At 35.6% G+C, this 21,374-nt stretch overlaps 1 protein-coding gene across 3 annotated transcripts in view; it reads left to right on the forward strand.

The window, feature by feature from the left end:
* The first annotated feature begins 9,917 nt into the window (after positions 1-9,917).
* LOC149179314 (protein DETOXIFICATION 16-like) overlaps positions 9,918-21,374 on the forward strand; it is a 95,136-nt gene continuing 83,679 nt past the window's right edge. For 2 of the 3 annotated variants that reach the window (XR_016258259.1, XM_089420589.1), the window contains exon 1: positions 9,919-11,005. Coding sequence is in view for 1 of the 3 variants with exons in the window: in XM_089420589.1 (XP_089276715.1) it covers positions 10,643-11,005 (363 nt within the window). In the remaining 2 variants the exon portion in view is untranslated. Of the gene's footprint in view, positions 11,006-21,374 lie in introns of all 3 variants that reach the window. The other variant, XR_016258260.1, reaches the window with a different exon arrangement.

Consider the following 21,374-nt stretch of genomic DNA (forward strand, 5'->3'; position numbering starts at 1 on the left):
ACAAATCATCATAAAAATAAAAACGCTAATGAAATATTGTATTGTTAAACTAATAGAAATGGAAGTTAATAAACAACCCATAATAAGAACTAAACAATCATTTTACAAATAAATAAATTTAAATAATAATAAAAAACAACAAAAATTGATTAACAATGTTAAAGTATAGAAAATTTTGGTTAATGACAAACTAATATGATCTCAAAAGAAAAACTCAATAACAAATACTCATTTATAAAATGCAATTAACTTAATAAATTTAATTGCAACATTTGATAAGAATGTGTTTTCTATTAAATCTTCAACATACACACTTAATATTTATAATAAAAATTTCTAAAACCTAACAACCTCTTTCAGATATAGACACATTATCTAATTAAACTTTAGCACATTATCTAATTAAGCTTTATGTTCGCTTACAACATTGTTCAAGTTGTTTGTTCTCATCTCTTATGTTCCTTAATAAATTTATTTAGTAATTGCATATATTTGCTTACAACATGTTCAAGTGATTCATGCTTATCCCTTATGTTTTTTCATAAAATATATTTGTAATGTATGATTCCAAATCTTTCCAATATATACTGGGATATTGGCCTATTTAACGAGTATTGGTTTGGAAACATATAGATAAATTGAGCTGAGTACTTTATATGATCAATTTAAAATATTTGAAGGAAGTTGTATGCAAATGGTAAAAAAAATAAGGAGAGTTATGGTTCCTTGGATAAGATAGAGGAGAAAATTCCATAATTCTACTTTCATATGGTCTTTTAATTGATTATGAACAAGAGCAAGTTAGAGAACTATAATAAAAAAAGAAAAAGAATTTTAAGAGATCAAGAATTATATTGAAAACTCAAAAGTTGAGACACTTGGATCATTGAAGGCTAAAACAACATTTCTTACACAGGTTTGCTAGTCATCTAAGGGTTGTAAACCACATTTGGGAAATTTTTACATTGGATGGTTCAAAAGTTGTTTCTTCCTTTGATGAAATTGCTTAGATTTTATTAGAAATTGTTAGTGGACATGTAAATATTATGGATCAATTGAAAATTTTCTAAACCTATTCTTCATGGATGAAGAATCAAATTCAATAGAGAGACTTGCTACACAAGAGGAAGCTTTAAATATTCTTATGAAGATCCCCAAGGACAAAATTCATGGGCATAATTTTTCTTGTCTTTCTTTGATTTGATGAGGAAAGATATATTAGAGGTGGTCGAGGATTCTAGAAAAAGGGGGTTTGTTTATGGAATTCTTAATACCACTTTAGTTGCTTTAATTCCTAATATGGAGGAGCCTAAGTTTTTTAATGACTTTAAGCTTATAGCCCTATGCAATTCTCTCTACAAGATAATCTCTAAGTTGATTGCTAACAAGTTGAAGGTTGGTTTATCAAATCATATGTCCTTAGCTCAATTAGGTTTTCTCTACGACAGGAAGATTCATGATGCAATCAGGAAAATTCATGGTGCAGGAGGTCATTCATACAATCAATACTCATAATTTTCCAACTTTGGTGATGAATATTGATTTGAAAAAAACATATGACTAGTGGTTGGTCTTTCTTAAGATTGGTTTCCATACAAATTGGTTTAAAATTTGAAGTTGTGTCTTGGATCTTGGGTTGTATTCGATCTGCTAATTATGTTGTTATTATCAATGGTGAACCTTTTGAATTCTTCAGGGCTTCAAGGGGAATAAGGCAAGGATGCTCCCTATCTCCTTTTCTATTTTTTCTCACTATTGAATGCTTAAGCATATTAATAACTGAAGAAAAGGAGAATGGAAGAATTAGAGTGGAAGTGAGCATGTAGCCATAACACATATCTTCTTTATTGATGTCTCATTATTACTTGGTTAGGGGAATGTGGATGAATGGAAGATGTTTAAAGAAATTTTAGATCATTTTTGTAATGCCACAGGCATGGAAGTAAGCCTTGATAAATTGATTAGTCTCACTAGCAACCTCGAGGAGGAGAATCTTGAATCCATTAAAAATATTTTTCCTCTCAATTTGGTATGCTAAATGATGGTTTTAAATATCTTTCTTATTTCCTCAAACCAAATAATTACAAAATAGTTGATTGGTTCTAGATTCGGAGAAAAGTGGAGAAACACATTAATATTGGTTGTAATGATTGGCTCTCTTCAGGAGGCCTATTGATTTAGGGAAATTAGTTATAGAGAGCATTCTAGTTAATTGGATAACCTCACACAAAATTCCCAAAAGTATTTTAATGTCGATAAGGAAAGTGAATGCTCATTTTTAATGGAATGAAAAAAATAAAAAAAGAGGTGTGTCTTTGGCCAAGTGGGAAAGATTGGAAATTCCGAAAAAAGATGGAGGTTGAGGCCTAAGAAAGATGGAGTTGTTCCCTTTATCCCTTGCTGCAAAAAGTTGATAGCCAATGTTTTTTAAAAACAACATATGGAACTCGTTCTAAAGGATAAGTTGATGGAGGTATGGTTAAGACAACACTCAAAATCAAACAGGGGTGTGTGAGTGATTTGGAGAAATGTGGTCAAGGGGATACAGGATATGGGAAAATGGATAGCCTGGAAAATTGGTAATGGCAGGAATTTAATAATTGAATGAGATTTGTGGATTAGGTGTGATAGTAGGCACAAATTGTGGTTGGTAGAATTTTCAAATTCTCATGGTGTTTATTATATTGTGGATGTGACTAGATATGACCCTAAGGATGTTAATAATCATGTCTAGGCTTCTACTCAAGATTTACAAATCTGTAAGTTTTTATAGGTGGATGGAATATTTTTTTGATGACTTTGGGGAAAGCAATTATCTTCTAAATATGGATGAAGAGGATAGTATTTCTTGGTCGAAAAATAATCAATGTGGGGTTATTTCAACAATATAGGGTATTAATGCTTTGATTCAGCAAAATTTGACCTATGAATCAAAATGGTGGTTTAATTTAGTTTGGAAGGGCCAAGGAACCCTGAAATGTTGTCTTTCTTTATGGCTTCTCCTTGAAAGTAAAATTCTCACTTGGGGTGTTTTAGCAAAAAAAAGGATGGGAAGATCATGGATTCTATGTTTTATGTAGTTAGAACAATGAATCTATTGACCATTTATTTATTTTTTTCCCTTTTGTGAAGCTTGTTTGGAAAGAGGTTATATTAGTCCCAAAAATAAAAAGTTGTGGTTTGGGAACTTTGTTGAAGAAATTTATTGGCTTTGGGTTCAGAGATTTAGTTTTTCATCTTTTAATTTTCTCTCTCTCAGTGTTCATGACGTGAGGAATTTGGATAGGGAGAAGCATAGTTCTTTTTCAAAATGATGGTGTGTTCCCAACAATAATTGCACATAATTCTAGAGTTTCTTTTATCGAACATTTCAAGCCCTAAAAATGGAAGAAGACAATAATTATAGGGGATTCTATGCTATCTAAAGTAAATGTATGGGCTTTCTTTGATGGCTGTCAAATGGAGAATTCTGGGGCTAGTGTTGTCATTCTACTCCCTCAAAATGTGGTTCTAAAATGTAAGTTGGCATTAGAAATGGTACAAACTTTGTTTCTAAGTTGCTTTGTGGTGTCCATTGAGGTTAGATTTTTGAAAGTGAGTGAAGTTTTTAAAACTGAATGATGATTACAAAATAATGGTGGATTGGTTCAATGAAAAGGTGGATATTAGAATCCTTCAATTGGAATCATGGAAAAGGATCTTACAATTACAACAACAATTTGATTATCTTAAGATCCTTCACTATTATAGGGAGTATAATGTTCTAGAAGACCTGCTCTAAAAAGAGGATTTACTTTTGGATGTTGGAATTTGTACTTGTTCATAATTTAGCAATGGTGTCTTATCCTTAGTCTTTTCCTTTAATCTCTTTGATCTTTTTTTTCTAGTGACAAGTTATTATTTCTTCTTCATGTACAAGTAAAGCATATTTTGAATGCTAAGATTAAAAAATTGTTAAGAAATCAAGTGAGCTATTATGCAACCAAAGGATTGTATTTTTTTATTAATATTCTAGAAATATCAAAAATATGTTTTATCTTTTAATATATATGTATATATAAAATGTTTGCTTACAATATATTCAAATAATTGTTATCTCTTATATTCTTAAATTTATTTAATAATATTATTGGCTTACAAAAATTCCAAATAGTTCTTATTCTTTATGTTCCTTCATAAAATTTATTTATTAATGTTGAATTCCAAGCAAGTTAAATAATTTTTACACTCTTATCACTCTAATTTAAATTCTAATAAGATTCTTTAGCATTCATGGTATTAAACATTAATTTTGTAAACTAGATGTTCATGCTCAAGTGGTTCTTATCTCTTATATGTCTTTATGAAATTAAATTCATTTAATAATATTGGATTCCAAATCATTCACATATATTTTATTTTTTAATATGTTTTATAAGCTATTTAAAAAAAAACATTATTAATACTAACCTAAAATTAAAATCATACTACTAATTAACCAAATTTGAACCCAAACCTTATTTAAATGATCCTCGCAATGAATGATCCCCTTATTTGAAAATAGAACATAAAGTCCAGGATTTAAAACAATTCAAAATAACAACTTGTTCATGTGTAATATTCAATAAATTTGAAGATAAAAATATATTTATAATAATACATTTAAATATATATTTGTAATAATATAAATTTTGTATTGAAAATATGTAAAGTAATAAATATCTGTCAATATTTATATGGTAAGATAAAGAGGAAAAGAAAGACCCAAAAAATGTGTTGATTATATTTATATTAATATCATTTTATTTTTCTTATATTTTATATTTTATTATATTAAAATAGTTAACCTATGAATTATAATTATATCTCTCAATTATATGTTTTTTTAGTTTTTTTTTCTAAGTATAAATAAATTTTTAGGATCTTTGAAATTTTCTTATGTATTTCAAATTTGTTGGTCTAAGTTTTAGTTAGGTGTTTACAATAATTTCCCAATGATTTTTAAGAACAAGATTTTATTTATTGTAGATGTGAATTTTTTTCAACTCTTATTTGTTTCTCTCTTCCTTCTTTCTCTTTGGTCCTTCTTATATATGCATTCTTTTTTTTCTCTTTTGGTTCTTCTAGTGGAAACACTTCTCCCCCTTCTTCTTTTTTCATTTCCTATTAGCTTATATTCCACCTCCCTTATTTCCTTTGTGATGCTTCCACTCCCTTTTCTTTGTGCCATCCCTTTTCTTCTTTTTCCCGTGCTATTTATTTCCTCCTTCATTATATCTCATTATATCCCTTCCTCTTGTGTAGCACAAACTAGAATGAGACAAAAATCATAATGCCTCTCTCCTCCAACCATCCTCCCATTTTAAAATTTAATGTCTTTAATTAACTAACCAAGGGCTTGGTTTATATAAACTCACAACATCATTAGTGAGCCAAGGATTTATTAAAACATACATGGAGCCATTTGAATAGTGATTAACTAGTAAAGTAGAGGGCAAGTGAATGAGAATATGAAAGCGATATTACACCCATGCATCATAGAGTCAAAAAGCATGTTCTAGAGCTGAGGACCAACTTAGTAGTTGGATATTCTATAGTTGTTGAATAATGAAAAATCTTCTTTATCAAATATATCATGAATTTATGCCACTTCTTTTTCTTTCTCCGACTTCACACTAAAATCATTTTTTCTCATCTTGAGCTTCATGTTCACTCTTTTCCCCATTCTTAATATCTTCTTAGGCTCCTCAAGCTTGTTGCTATCATTATCAAGAGTAAAATTTCTTTCCATATGTACACCACCATTCAAATGCAAAATGCCCTTCACTCCACATGATGTTATCTCAACTTTCATTATTTCCAGTTGTTGTAATGTGGCATATCAAGATCCCACTTATTGTTATCATCATCATATACATAAACATTAAACTTCTGAATAGTTTTGTAACACATCATCAATTGTTAAAAGAAATTATCTCCTTAGTGCAACATATCATAAGAATTTCTTCAATGGATTCCTCTCCCAAACACTCTTTCTTAAAGGAAACAATGGAAACTCCTCTAAATTTGTTTTCCTCCTCCTCATCATCTCCATAATATTCTCTTGTCTCGTATTAAAAAACATGATCATTCCTTTCTTTAATAACTCTCTTTATCTACTACTGCATTTTTTTTTTTTATTTCTTACCTTTAACATTTTCATCAACACTCATGTTGTCATTGTGTTAGCAATTGGGGAAAATTTGAGGTTTAATATAAGGTTTATAGGGAAAATAATAAAATACGAGTTATGAATTTTCAAGTGAAAGAAAGAAGACTACAATTTTTCCCTCATATTTTCATCTTATGGCCTTATAGGTTTTCTAAAATCTCAAGTGTAGTGACTCATTGGATGAAGAATTAAATTCTACATCCATTGAGTACCCACTTTACATAATTTTGATAGACTCACAATGAGATGTACTAGAAATATATGGAAAATTTATAGAAAAATTGTTTTTCATGTATTTCCAATATATCTCATAGTGGGTATATCAAAAGTATTTCATGCATTTCCAATCTATGTCATGGTGAATCTACCAAAAATATGTAGAGTGGGTATTCATTGGATCTGCATTCAACAAGTGCCTACACTTGATATTTCAGTAAACCTATAAGGAAATAAGTTAAAATATGAGAAAACTTATGTAATTTTCTTTTCTTTTCCTCCAAAATTATTTTCTCTTGTGTTTGATATCATCATCTTGAATAATGTTAGTTTTTTTAAAATTGATATTGATAGTAAAATTTTGTTTTGGGCCCATTTTTAATCTCAAAATTATCCTCAAAATCTTAGTATTTCTTTATGATTCCCTATTTAATATATTTAACTTTTGCAACTTTAATGTTTCCATCAACTCGAAACACTATTGGTGTCATCACAATCAACTTCCTCAATTATATCCTTGACTCTTGGCATGCATTTAGCATCATGCCCTTCATCAACATCCTTGATAGTAATTATATCAACATAAAAGTTTTCTCCAAAATTCTTCATCTATGTAGTTGCTTCAAATTCTAAATTATCTTCATTTTAATTCTCTTCATTCTTATTCCACGAGAGTGGCTTTCCTCATGAATTCCTGCAACTTTCATAACACTGTCAATACTTGCACAATAAAAAAACACTTAAAATGTTAAACAAAATAAGATCTTCTTTCATGTTCTCGTTTTCTCCTTCTCTTGTTGCTTGGATCACTATACATGAAACCTCAAAATTTTTTCACTACTTCTATGCCAACTACTACACCCAATGCAATGCCATCAATTTTCCATACCACTAGTAGGGCAATCTTCATATTCATGTGTTCATGTCCATCATCAATATGGAATTTCCCATCATAATCATCCTCTTGTAGCTCCATGATAGAATGATTTCAGTGTCACAAATAATAGCTTTCATCTATCTTCCTTCACCTTCTATAGTCTTCAATGCCATTTTTTTTGGCTTCTTCAAATTTGATTGCAATCCTCCTTACTTTGTGGTTTTCTTATCCTCAACTATTGTAACACAATCTCATCCTCAACATTGTTAATGACCTATATTAGTTGTCTTCTTTGTTAAACAAAATTCAAATTCTCAATTAACACCATTTCTTTACTAATTCTAATAATTTCATCTTTAATAAAATATTGCTTTGAATTCAAATTCTTTTACCAATTCATCCTCTTGCTTTATTTCCTCTTTCACAATCTCCTCATGCCTTTCTAATTCTTCTGCAAAATATTCTTCAACTTCATGTTATTTAGTGTTAGTTATAGCTTCTCAATAATGTTGCCCAAATCTTCAAAGTCTTCAAATTTGTCAAATTTCACTTCAAGATTAGTCACATTTCTATCCTCTTTTTCACTTGTAATTTTAAAATGATTGTTTTCTTCTTCATACTTAGCATCTGAACTTGGTTACTTTCCTTTGCACTTGAACTTGCACATGCACAAATATTAAAGTCATCAAACAATTTCATTGAGTCCATAAGCATGCCCTCCAAAGCTCCTTGTTTCTCAACTTTATGGGCAATGATTTTAATATAGTCATCATCATCTTCTTCAAATTTTACATCAAACTCTACCACATCATCACAATGCATTAGGGAACTTAGATTATCTCATGGATCATCATCTAATATTTATTCCTCTGCTAGTACACATTCAATAATTTCATCATCATAATCACCATATTTACTCAAATGCTAATCATTATCCTCCAATTCATTGTATGGATTATCTTCTACCTCATCTTCTATAAGGACTTCATCCATTCTCAAGTTCTCATTACATGCACATAAAATTCCCTAACATGACAAAGTTTCTTTACTTGTTCTAAAGCTTTCAATTTTTTCTTGATTGATTCACATGCACTTAAAATTCCATCTTCACTAGTGTTTTTACCTTCTACTAATTTTCTCAAGGCCTTATCTTGATTAGAGTTTCGTGAATTTTTGCATTGCTTCCATAGCTTCTAACTTAGCCATTATTTTTTTCGTGTATTCACTTGTTCCATCCAAAGCCTCTTTTCATAGGACCTTCCTATACTGCAAACTTTAATTCTCACTCCTTTATAAGTCATTTTGACACCTTTTCAATGTGCAACTTCTTCCCCAACTTTATAGCTCTACTCGATTTTATTGTTGGAGTTGCCTTATCAAACATCCATTACTCTCCTTCACTTAAATCTCTTGCAATATTTTTACCCATCTTCAACTCTTATTGGAACTACTCACTTCTCAAACCTTCCTGCACAATATAAATCTACCTCCAAATTTCTAAGCCCACCAAGGAATTTCCTCTTCAGCAACTACCCATGACTTAAATTCTCTTAAACCTTCTTAGACAACTCTACCCACATTATCTTGAAGTCGTTCCTAATCTTCCTTCTTACAACATATACCCAACATGCACCTAAAGTTGTATCATCTCTTCTTTTGTAACTCTACCTTTCTTAAGTAGGATTCCAACTACATAAGATACTCCTACTTTGATACCATTAATTATATAGATGGACACAACCTCTTACAATTTGCTCATTGAATTATACAAACACCTGATCAACTACTTTAATACTGCTTAGAGAAAAATCAAACACAATTTCAAGAGCTCTCGAGTTTGAAATCCAAACACAAAACTCAAAGGTGCAATAGATTAAGCACACATAGTGAAACACACAATTCAAGCATAGGAATCTTTGATTCAAATTCTAGGTGAAGCATACCTTCTATTAATTCTCAAAAAATTATACAAATGATTTTTGCGAAACATTCAATTCTTTTTATTTATTTCAAAAATATCTATTTAAATCTCAACCAAACATTTACAATAATTTTTTAACAATTTCTAAAAACAAACTTTTACTAATAATATGAATTTTCCACCAATAGAAAACAAAAACAAAAATCACCTTACCCAACTCATATTATTTTACTTTTCCCATTTAATTATTTTTTTCTTCTTCCATACTCTTCTTCCTTTTTTTTCTATATTATTTTACTTTTCCAAACAAAAAATTCTTCTACACTATTCTTCATTTTAAAAAAAAAAAAATTCCATTTATTTCCTTCTTCAATATATATCGTCACAATTCCAAAACAAAAAACGAGATACAAATTACAATGCTTCTCTCCTTGTAAAAATTTGCCATATTAAGATTTTAGTATTTTTAAAAATTAATTTAAAACACCTATATTAAAATTTATATATATTTACGTCGCCAAAACAAAAATGGCATAATGACATAGAGATCAGGATGCTTCAATACTCTCTCCCATATTAAAGTTTTAATGTATTCAATTAATTAATCAAAACGTCTTATCTTAATATTTTTAATTAATTAATTAATTAAAGCAATGGTTGTGAATCATAGGATTTGCCATAGGCCAAAGATCAAACGGTGCAGTATAATGCCGACTTGACCACACTAAACATGGGTCTTTCATGACGGGGAATATGACGATGACGGCAATACTGCGTTCCTGCATCATGACGCCATGCGAATCTGAGTTGCAGAGGACGAACATCTAAACTAATATTCCATCAAATTCATCAGGACTTCTGGACTTCGCTTTATCTCTGAACTGCTTTCCCTGGCGGGCTAACTTAAGGCTCTTTAGACGCATTTGAGATGTATAGAGAGCAAGAAACTTAGAAGTGTACATACTTTCATTTGAGATGTATAGAGAGCAAGAAACTTAGAAGTGTACATACTTTTCCATGCCTTCAAGCTACGGACATCAATATGATTGCCAGATTGGTTTTGTGCCTTCGATTTGTCCAGCCACCTATGCACAATGGTTTCAACAACTGAAATTGCTAGAACGTGCTTTTCTTGGTGGACAAACCATGTTCACAAGTGTTGGTCTCACCTGTATTTATAAGGTTGGAATTCATTCTTATATCCTTAAGCAAACGATATTTACATGTTCGGCTCTGCAACATGATCATTAGGAGGCTCACTGAACATGGAATAACCATCATCAATGCAACTCTTGCTATTGCTGTGAAACAAGCAATTTTCCATGTTTGGCAGCAGGCTCATGCATGAGATTTTTTTCGTGAGATCATTGACTTTAGTTTCTTATATTGGCAATAGATTATTCACAAGTTTAGATTCCTAAGTTGGTAGAAATATTTCATGGAAGGAAGCATGAAGAGAACTAGTTTAGCTCAAGTTCATAGCAATGCCAGAGATTTGTTGAAGGAACCACTTATAAGCGAAAATGGCGAGGACACTCAGTTGCTTTCCACGTTTGGAGGCGAGCACAGGCCTGGTATTCATGAAATAGAGCCTTTGGATGATGTGAAGTGCACTGCTGGGGTTGTATGGGAGGAAATCAAAAGGTTGTGGTGGATAGCAGGACCTATGATTGCAGTGAATCTGTTTCAGTATTGCTTGCAGTTGATCTCTGTTATGATGGTGGGGCATTTGGGAGAGCTTGCACTTTCTAGTGCTTCAATTGCCACTTCTTTTGCAGGTGTTACTGGGTTACATGTGTTGGTATGATTTACAAAACTTTGCCATAGTTATTTATTTTGCTATCCTTGGGTGTTTTACAGTCTAAATTCATTTATGAGGCTTCGTTTGTTCAAAAACTCAAAACAAGGAGGGGTCGGTCTGAACGATAATGTAACCCATTCTCTGATCTTGTTGTTTTTGCTCTTCCCTGAGTGTATCTGTAAAACATATCAAGCTACTTATTTGGGCCATTCTATTTCTCTTTTTATGTGATACATATTGCTGGAAATCTCTAACGACCTATTTTAGGAACTTTATTTCAGTTAGGTCTGCTTGGCAAAGATTGATACTCCATTTAAATTGAATTATTTTTTCTTTTCACTAAGTTTAATATGATTTGCAAAATAAAAAATAAAAAATAAAACAACAACCTTGCTGGGTTCTTGAAGTTCTTGAATAGTGTAGCAGTCAGGGGTTGACAACCGAGCACGGAGCTTTCATAGTGCACAGCAATATAATCTGCAAACAAGGAGAAAGAAAGAACAATTTCTTTTGTTCACCAAACTGCACAGAAGAGAAATCTGATTTTTTTATTAGCAGTTTTATCATTCAAATAGAAGGACAAAACCACATATATAAAATCCCTTTTGATAGTATTCTTTACAGTTTATTTTAATTTATTTATTTAGAAAACCAACACGGAGTTATTGCTTAAGCACCAGGAGTCCCTTTCATCCCACCTCCTTAATAATCTCCAACACAATTCTTTTCTTTTTCCCCACGGGTGGTGCATTTGTGCATTTACAGGCAGATAAAGAACTAATGATTCCTTATCTATGAGAATAGGGGTAATATCACTTAAATTAGAATTTAGATGGTTGTATTATTATTATAATAATAAAGTGTTTTACTGAATTAGATGCTCCTACGTCATTCTTCCCTTCTCACAAAAATGTCATTTTGAATTTAACATTTTCAAACCCATTTGAAAGTGGAAATTGATGAACACTATCAGTGATATTTAGTTTCCAAGATCCAAGAGGCTTCTTCTGTTTTTTGTCTATCAATGGAACCAAATAATGTTTGTAACTTCATCATCTGGTGGTAATAGTTTGCTCATCAGATACTCCAACAATTTCCTCTGGTTCTTTTATTAAAAGGTGTGAGATCCAGTCTTCAACCTGCTCCCCTTCTTCCCTTGCATTAAATTCATATAATCTACAACAATAAAAACATTAAAGGTTATTAGAGAATTTTCCTTATGATTCTGCACAGAACTCTCTTCTTGTGCTACTATTTGTTATATGTTTTAGCAAAAAAACCTTTATTTCCTCAAATAGACCGTTACTTGATCATCTACTTCAAATGATTTTTTTTAAGAGTCAACTGCTTTATTTTTGTAATTTTGGTTTACTGCTTGCAATCACTCCTTACTATGTTCATGTAATCTTTGAATTTGTTCAGCAAACAAATCTACATCATCAGTTCTCCTCTCCTCTATAGGCAGCTCCACTAAATCTATCGATCCTTTGGGGCTCTCCATATAGACAATATGGGATGGGGAAAGTCTTGTATACTAGTTAACTAAGCTATTGAATGCAAACTCTGTGAAAATTCGATTGCCTGAATCATCACTGCAGCAACGCTGCAGTCTTCACCAATGAAATTATAAGCCGAAACAAGAAACTGAGCAAGAAAGAAATACACAACACATTACATCGTTGTTGGATAAAAGTCCCCGGAAAAACCAATACTGGAAAACCGGTGCAGCAACTGAGGGTTTGTATTATTAAGCAGTAGTTTTTCTAATTACAATCTTTGGATGCCTTGCTGGCTACCCAATAAAGAGAATATCACTGACAGAAGATTAGTGAGAAATACCTCACACTATCACTGGTGATCCTGACTAATGCAGCCTCATAATAGCTAGTCCCTTGTTGCCTCTCACTCGCAATCACTGTGTAGGCCCAGCATCACAGCTCCTAGGGACTGCGTCACTCCCTTTGCTGATCAATTTTCCTCTTTGAGACTTCGATTTTGTCCTCTCGATCTCACACCCCAACTTCCGGCTTCAGAAATTGACCTCTCCAACAAAAAATACTAATCTCCAAAAGGCTCTGCGTCAGCCTACACTAGACAACGTAGCCTCTGTGTTGCCTCTGTGTCAGCCTACGCTGGACCATGTAGCCTCTGCGGTGCCTCTCCTGGATCTCTCTCTGCCTCCTCTATTGAGTATTCCCGGATTAGGACAAATCTCCAACCGGAACTATCCCTACCCCTCTTTGCAGGAAATCACTTCGAATTTCTCTGGCAACTGTTGCGCTTCTCTCTTTAGAAATTCGATCTCTGATCTCCCACTCGATGTGTTTTCCAAATGCCCATCAAGTCTCTTCTTATAATCATTTTATTGAGAACCAACAGCCCAAATTAGATTTTAATCAATGGCTCAGACCATTTTGGCTTGATCCTCGTCTTCTTCTCAAAGTTTCACCCACAATTAGATTAATACCCTTTAATTATTTTAATTTCCTAAGTTTAGACTTAGGCACCCATTAAAAACAATTAATTATTTTAATAGAACTGATTCCAGGTGGAATTTCCCAAAACAGTTTTTGGGTATTGTGCAATACATGTGTCCAAGTCTCCCTGCAAATTTTGAGGCTTATAGCACATCCGATGCTACCAGAAATCAACACTCCGTCTTAGCAAGGAATGTGCTCTAGTAATGCAACCCGTTGAAGCATCACCCTTCTCTGTAACATCTCCCTCTACGTTGTTGATGTTCAACATTGCTGCCCACCAACTGCTGCGCAAATGATGCATCTGTACTACTGCTGACACTGCCACTGTCAAGACTCAACATTGCATCCGTACTACAACTCCCTCTCAAATTCTGCATCCATGTTGTTGCCGCCACTGCCATTGCCACTGCCAACACTGCATCTGCACTGCAACCTTCTCCAACTACTGTTGCTACTACATCAACAACGGAAAAGCATCCAAAATTACTGAACAGGTGTTCAATATGATGCATCTTGTTGTTGGAGTTCTGACTGCCGCTAATCTCTGCATTGACCCTCTAAAGCCTCTGCGTTGTTGCTGACCTTTGCTCTGTGCCAATTGCACTGCTGCCAACTCTGCTTTGCGCTACTTAGTCTCTAGCGCTCCTAGCCACTACAACTGTCACTTTGGCACTCCTCTGCACCAACTGACACTATTCCATCCTGCTACTCCTTATCTGGGTCCCTATAGCAAGGTATTGATCGAAGAGGTGTACTCCTCAAGGATCCTGCCCAACTACAGTTCTATATCACCTCACCTCTGGGAAATCATGGAAAACTCCTCCTCCTCCTCGATCAGTGCGAATGTAGCCTTCGAATCATGCTTCTCGTCCTTGTCCTTCTTCTTGAGAGGGCACTGTGTAGCGTAGTGACCAATTTCACCACACCAGAAGCACTTGATCTTTGAAACAACTTTCTTTTTCTTCCGCTGCTCCTGTTGCCTCTTAGATGTGAGGGTTGCATTCTCATCCTCCTCCTTGGGCTTCGTCCCACTGCCACTGCTACTACTATCAAGTTTTCACTTGACTACGTCTCTCCTCATCTCTTCCCGCTAAAAAGCGGCCCACATCCCTTCCCAATCTAGCAATCTCTCTCTATCCAGGATACTCTGGACAAACACTTGCCATTCTTCTACGACTGAATTTAGGGCTAGCCTCACCATCTCGATAGGTTGAGGTGTTGACCCCACAACTTCCAACTCGTTTTGGGTTTCCTGAAGCTTTGCAAGGAACGGATCTATTCATTCCCCCTTTTACATCTGCGTGGATCTCATCTTCTGCTCCAAGTACATCTTTCGTTGCTTGGAAGATCCTTAATATAGCGTGGACAAGGCATCCCACATCTCCTCGACAATCCCTTTGCCAGAGATGTGATATACTACATGATCCTTCACTCCATTGAGGATCATTCGCTTGGCGTTCGCCATCTCTCCTCTATACTTTTTGAGCGAATTTGGATCTGTCAGTACAACTACCACACTATTGACATAGGTCTTGAATAAAAGTTCATCCATAAGGAATGACATCCTCGTGTTCCAGATCACATAGTTGGATGCACCATCCAACCGATCATGATCTCGTAACCCACTAGCTGCCATCTCTGCGAATGAAAGTGTTGAACTGCTTCCTCTCTCCTTTGTGCAACACTGGGTTGGCCTACGCACTCCCTGTTGGAGTTAGTAGATCTGCTGCCCCTTGCTCTTGCTCAGCAAATGAGAATTTGAACTTCTTGGTTGGAAGTCCTCTGAGGAAGAATTCCCTCAACAATGTCTCTCTTCTTCCTTTTGGCACACTTTTTTGCCCCAGCAACTGCTACAGAAAACTACCTCTTCGCTAAAGTTGTTGCACTACTCCCTTTGACACAATTCGATTACCCGAATCAACACTGCAGCAACTGATTAAGTTCCTTCTATTTGTTAAATACTGAACAAAAATATTTATTGTTTCCTACAGTAAACACCGAAACAAATACACTGCAGTCTTCACCAATTAAATTATAAGCGGAAACAAGAAACTGAGCAAGAAAGAAATGCACAACACATTACACCATTGTTTTTGGGCAAAAGTCCCTGGAAAAACCCAATACGAGAAAATCAGTGCAGCAACTAAGGGTTTGTATTATTAAGCAGTATTTTTTCTAAATACAATCTTTGGATGCCTTGCTTGCTATCGAATACAAAGAATATCACTGACAGAATATTAGTGAGAAATACCTCACACTATCATTGGCGATCCTGACTGATCCAACCTCAAAATGGCTAGTCCCTTGCTGCCTCTACATTGCCTCTGTGAAGTCACTGTGTAGGCCTAGCATTACAGCTTCTAGGGACTATGTCACTCCCTCTGCTGATTGATTTGCCTCTTTGAGACTTTGATTCTATCCTCCTGGTCTCACACCCCGACTTCCGACTTCAGAAATCAATCTCTCCAGCAAAAATACGAATCTCCACAGGGCTCTACGTTGCCTCTGCACCAGCCTACGCTGGCCAACGTAGCCTCTGCACTACCTCTCCTGGATCTTTCTCTGCCTCCTCTATTGAGTATTCCTGGATCAGGAGAAATATCCAACTGGAACTATCCCTGCCCCTCTCTGCAAGAAATCACTTCAAATTTCTCTGGCAACTGTTGCACTGCTCTCTTCGGAATTCGATCTCTGATCTCCCACTTGATGTGTTTTCCAAATGACCATCAAGCCTCTTCTTATAATCCTTTTGTTGAGAACCAACGACCCAAATTAGATTCTAATCAATGGCCCAGATCATTTTGGCTTGATCCTTGTCTTCTTTTAGAAGTTTCACCCACAGTTAGATTAATACCCTTTAATTATTTTAATTTCCTAAGTTTAGACTTAGGCACCCATTAAAAATAATTAATTATTTTAATAAAACTGATTCCGGGTGGAATTTCTCAAAACAATTTCGGGGTATTGTGGAATACATGTGTCCAAGCCTCCCTGCAAATTTTCAAGCTTAGAGCACATTCGATACTACCAGAAATCAACAAACTCAACTAAAATTCTGGCAACATCAAATCCCATTGTCCCAACTTGTTCCTTGCAAGACATCTCCATAAATTTACCAAACTCCTTTTCACAACCTTAGTTTACCTATTGGTCTGGGGATGATAGGCAGAACTGTACTACAACTTTTTTCTCAAGTTTTTGTAAAGAAACTAGTCAAAGTGGCTTAGACTCTTGGAGTCCCTATCTAATATGATTGTCTCTGGCAATCCATGAAATCTTTGAAAAAGAAATCAACAACCTTAGACACATTATTACTCTTTTTGTAAGGGATGAAATGAGCTACTTCAAACAATATGTCAACCACTACAAAGATGGAAGCATCACCTCTATGAAGCTAAAACAAAATCCATGGATAAATCCTCCCATGGTGCCTTTGGTTTAAGAAAGGAAGTATACAAACCAACATTTTGGCTTCTTCCCTTTTATAAATTACATATTTTGCATCTCTTAACATTTTTTCTAATATCCTATTTCAAACTCCACAATAATATTTTTCTTCCAACAAAACGTGTGTAACATACCCAACCCCTAAGGTGACTCTATGCATCTCATTCAATAATAATTTTTCAACTACAATGGGTTTGGTATGTAAGTTCTAGTTTTGTACATGAGGAATCCATCCTCACTGAACTCATAGTCCCTGTACTTAGCTTGCAAGTTATTTTTCTATAAGTCCTCTTTAATTTGTATGTATAGATGATCTGTGTTTCCAAACTCTAGGATTCTGATTTTTAAATCAGACTTGCATACATTGATGGTTGTAGCATGCACTTCAGGAATCCTTCTACTAAGTGCATCTACCACGTTTTTTTTGTGACTAGAGGAATAAAAAATTGGGCTGGTTTCGTACTTGTGTAACATGAGGTCGATTCCAACTACTACTACTAATATAACCCTAGGGTGCCTACATATGACCCTTCTGCAGACACGGGTAAATCAAGGGGATTTAAATCTCTAATCTCTTGGTACATAACACTTCATTTTCACGACCCTTGTCAATTGAGCTATCCCCCGGGGGCTAGTGCATCTACCACATTGTTATCCTTCCCTTTTATGTATTTTATTTCATAGGTGTACTCAGCTAGAAATTCTAACCACCAAATTTTCCTTGCATTTAAAGTTGGTTGTCCTTACAAGTGCTTTTAGGCTTAGACCACTGTGGTCTATTCTACGTTGAAATCTCTTACCCATAAGGTAATGTCCACATGTTAAGAACCAGCTCCAAATCATGTGTAGCATAGTTCCTTGTGAAATTTCCATGATTACAACAAATTGGAATTTAATCTCCTATCTTTTGTAATTTACTTTAGGACAAATAACAATTAAATCACTATTGCAATCTTCACAAATAAAAACGTTGTGGAAAATAAAATACTGGAACTAAGAAAATGATGCACACACTTTTAAAAACATGATACCGTTATTTTTGGACGATTGTCCCTGGAAAAGCCCCGAATGGAAAACCAGTGCAGCAGATGGAGGTTTTATTATTATGTTTAGAAATTTGAGAAATTACAATGGGTTTCCTTTCACAGGAAAACCTCCAGCAAATACTGATCTCCCCTAGAAAAATAATCGGGTCTCCACTACTCGATCTGGCCCTCTTCAGGAAACTCGCACTCCTCCAAGCTATTCACACTGCCTATGGGAAATGTGCACTGCTACTCTCAGAAATTTGTTCAGCCTCTGGAATCAACTCCCAGTAAGTCGCCTTCCCTCCTGGACGGTTCTAGGCCCACTTGCTCTGCCTCTGGATGATATATCTGGCCTTTGGCTCACTGAACGAGTACCTTTGCCACTCGCACTATCAACTATCTACTTGCATTGGCTGAGTATGGCCTCCTCCTCCTCTCTCTTGGAAACTGGAAAATACTGAGGAAATATCCTCCGAAATCTTGCTCCCAAAGCGACCTCCTCTACAAATAATTTGGCCTCCTCTTCCTATTTCCCAGACACTAGAAAATATTGAGGAAATCTCCTCCAGAATCTCGCTCCCAAATCTCTGTTGAACCCCTACTTCTGATGCTTCCCTAGCTTCAACTGTGCCTTTATTGAATACCTACGATTGGGTAGTCGAACTGCTTGAATGTTCACTCTGTCTCAATGTCACTTCTCCAATCCCTTCGACTTGCTATTATAATCTCTCGTTGGACTCTCAATGGCCATGATCACATCTCAATCGATGACTACGATTATCTTGACTCTGTCAATTAACTTTTTCGGAAGTCTCTAGAGAAAAATCGAACTTCCTCAATTAATTCACTTTAATTAACCACTTTTCCTAAGTTAGACTTAGGAAATATTTTAATTATGGCTAATTAATTTAATTGAGGTATCTCCAAGTCTTTTCTCGTGAAACCTTTTCTAGGTTTTGGAGATCCCGTGTTCCTTAGCCTCTTAGATACCTTAGAGACTAAAACACCTATCCGATGTTACCCTAAACTCAAAAACTAACACTCCCTCTTAGCAAGGAAGGTGTTCTCCACTATACCAATCTACTCCCTAAAGTAGTCAAACTTTTCCCTACCCAAGGCCTTTGTGAGTATATTTGCAACCTGTTGATTTGTGGGAACATGTTGTAGCTGGACTGATCCACACCACACACAATCTTTGATGAAGTGGTATCATATGTCAATATGCATTGACCTATCATGGAACATTGGATTCTCAGATGGCCTGATGCAACTCTAATTATCATAGTAGATGTTGGTCGACTTCATCCTCTAACTGAACGAACTCACTAGCAGCTTCCGAACCCAGATAGCTTCACATGTAGCCATGTCTTATGCCTCTACAGAACTCAATGCCATGAAATTTTGCTTCGTGCTACAGCAAGAGACAACCCCTGATCCAACACTAAAGTAGCACCCTGACATTCTTTTCCTATCCACTGAACTGCCTGTCCAGTCTACATTTGTATATGCACATAAGCTAACACCATCACCTCGAGTATATCTCAACCCATACTTGATTGTGTCGCACAAGTACCTTAATATATGTCTCGCCACTGTCCAATTCACTCTCTTAGGTCCCACTATAAAATGACTAAGAGTGTTGACCGCGAAATAGATGTCTGACCTTCTGTTGACTAGATACATGAGTGAATTGATAAGTTTTCTATACAAGGTTAGGTCCACATCCTTATCTTTGATCCATCTATCTTCCTCTAGTTTGTAATCATAGGCATGGACACAAGTCTACAGTCCTGCATCTTGAACCTCTTCAAGGTCTCTATAATATATCTCCCTTTGACGAAGGAAGATCTCCTCACCCATCTGCCATACCTCTAGGCCTAGGAAGTAATGCATCAGCCCCAAATTCTTCATCTCAAATTCTGTTGCCAGGTTCCTCTTGCAGTCCTCTATGAGCCCTGATGATCCTGTCAAGAAGAAATCATCCACATACAACACTAGGATGAGTGGCTCACCCTCTACCATCATATAGTAAAGGTTGGAATCTGTGTCACTCTTTACGAATCCCATTTGCTGCAAGTAGCTGTCAAGTCGACCATAGCATGCCCTAGGAGCCTGTTTGAGCCCATATAATGCTCTCTTTAACCTACACATGTGTGTGCCTCTCTCATACGTCTCGAAGCCCTTTGGCTATTCTATATATACGTCCTCCTCTATTACCCTGTTCAAGAATGTTGTATTGATGTCCATCTAGTGAATCTGCCTTCCCATTTGTGTTGCTAGAGATATCACTGGCCAGATGGAAGTATATTTGGCTAATGGGGCGAAGGTCTCCTCATAGTCTATACCTTCCTTCTGTGCATAGCCTTTAGCCACGAACCTAGCCTTGCACTTCTCTACACTGCCATTTGTAGCGCACTTAACCTTATAGATCCACCTGGACCCACTATTGACCTATCCATAGGCCTAAGCACTACCTCCCATACATCGTTTGTCATGATGGAGCTATATTCCACCATGGCATCCTGCCACACCTGATGTTGTGCAACCTCCTGATAGTTGGAAGGTTCAACAACCTATGCCACCAACACTTGGTACCTGTCTGGCTATCTGCACTCCCTCTTGCTTGTCCTAGGAGCCCCCATAAACTCTTGCGCATCCTTCAGCATTTGACGAACTTCTCTGCTTGTTCTACCAGCTCCTCATCCTGTCTCTGCTGCTTCGTCTGTTGCAAACTCATTGGGTTCCCTATACCTGAGTTCATGCTCAAACTAGTAATTGTACTAGTACTCTGTTGACCTTGCGACTGTACCTACAGCTATCCCTGTTGCTAGACTAATGGAGCTTTTTCTCACTCTGATCACCTACTGGAAACTCATGAGATCTCCTAAAGGCCCTTTCCTCCATGAATTTTATATCCCATCTCATGAGGTTCCTCCTATTGCTCAGAATATAGATCTTGTATGCCTTTGAGGTTTCGCTATACCCAATGAAGTACCCCTACTCTACAGTCTGATCTAACTTAGTGTGTTTCTCATCTAGCACATGGCAGTATGTTATACTACCAAAGGTTCTAAAGTGACTGACCTCCGGTTTCTTCATTGAGAAGACCTCTGGTGTTATCTTCCCCAACGCTTTGTGAGGAACCTTGTTTTGTATGTACATCGTTGTGCTACATGCCTCTGCCCATAGAAACTTGGGCATGTTCTGATCATATAGCATAGCTTTTGTTGCCCCAACTATAGACCTGTTCTTCCGCTCCGCTATTCCATTCTATTGTGCATTGTATGGAGTTGTCCACTCCCTCTTGATGCCCTCCTTCGCACAGAATCCCGTGAAGTCACTATCTATGTACTCTCCTCCATTATTCGTGCAAAGTACCTTGATCTTTTTCCCTGTCATGTTTTCCACTAGAGC

The sequence above is a fragment of the Pinus tabuliformis genome, chromosome 4_1 (genome assembly GCF_031772625.1).
Source record: "Pinus tabuliformis cultivar Carrire ecotype Pingquan chromosome 4_1, CPIR1, whole genome shotgun sequence".
NCBI lineage: Eukaryota > Viridiplantae > Streptophyta > Pinopsida > Pinales > Pinaceae > Pinus > Pinus tabuliformis.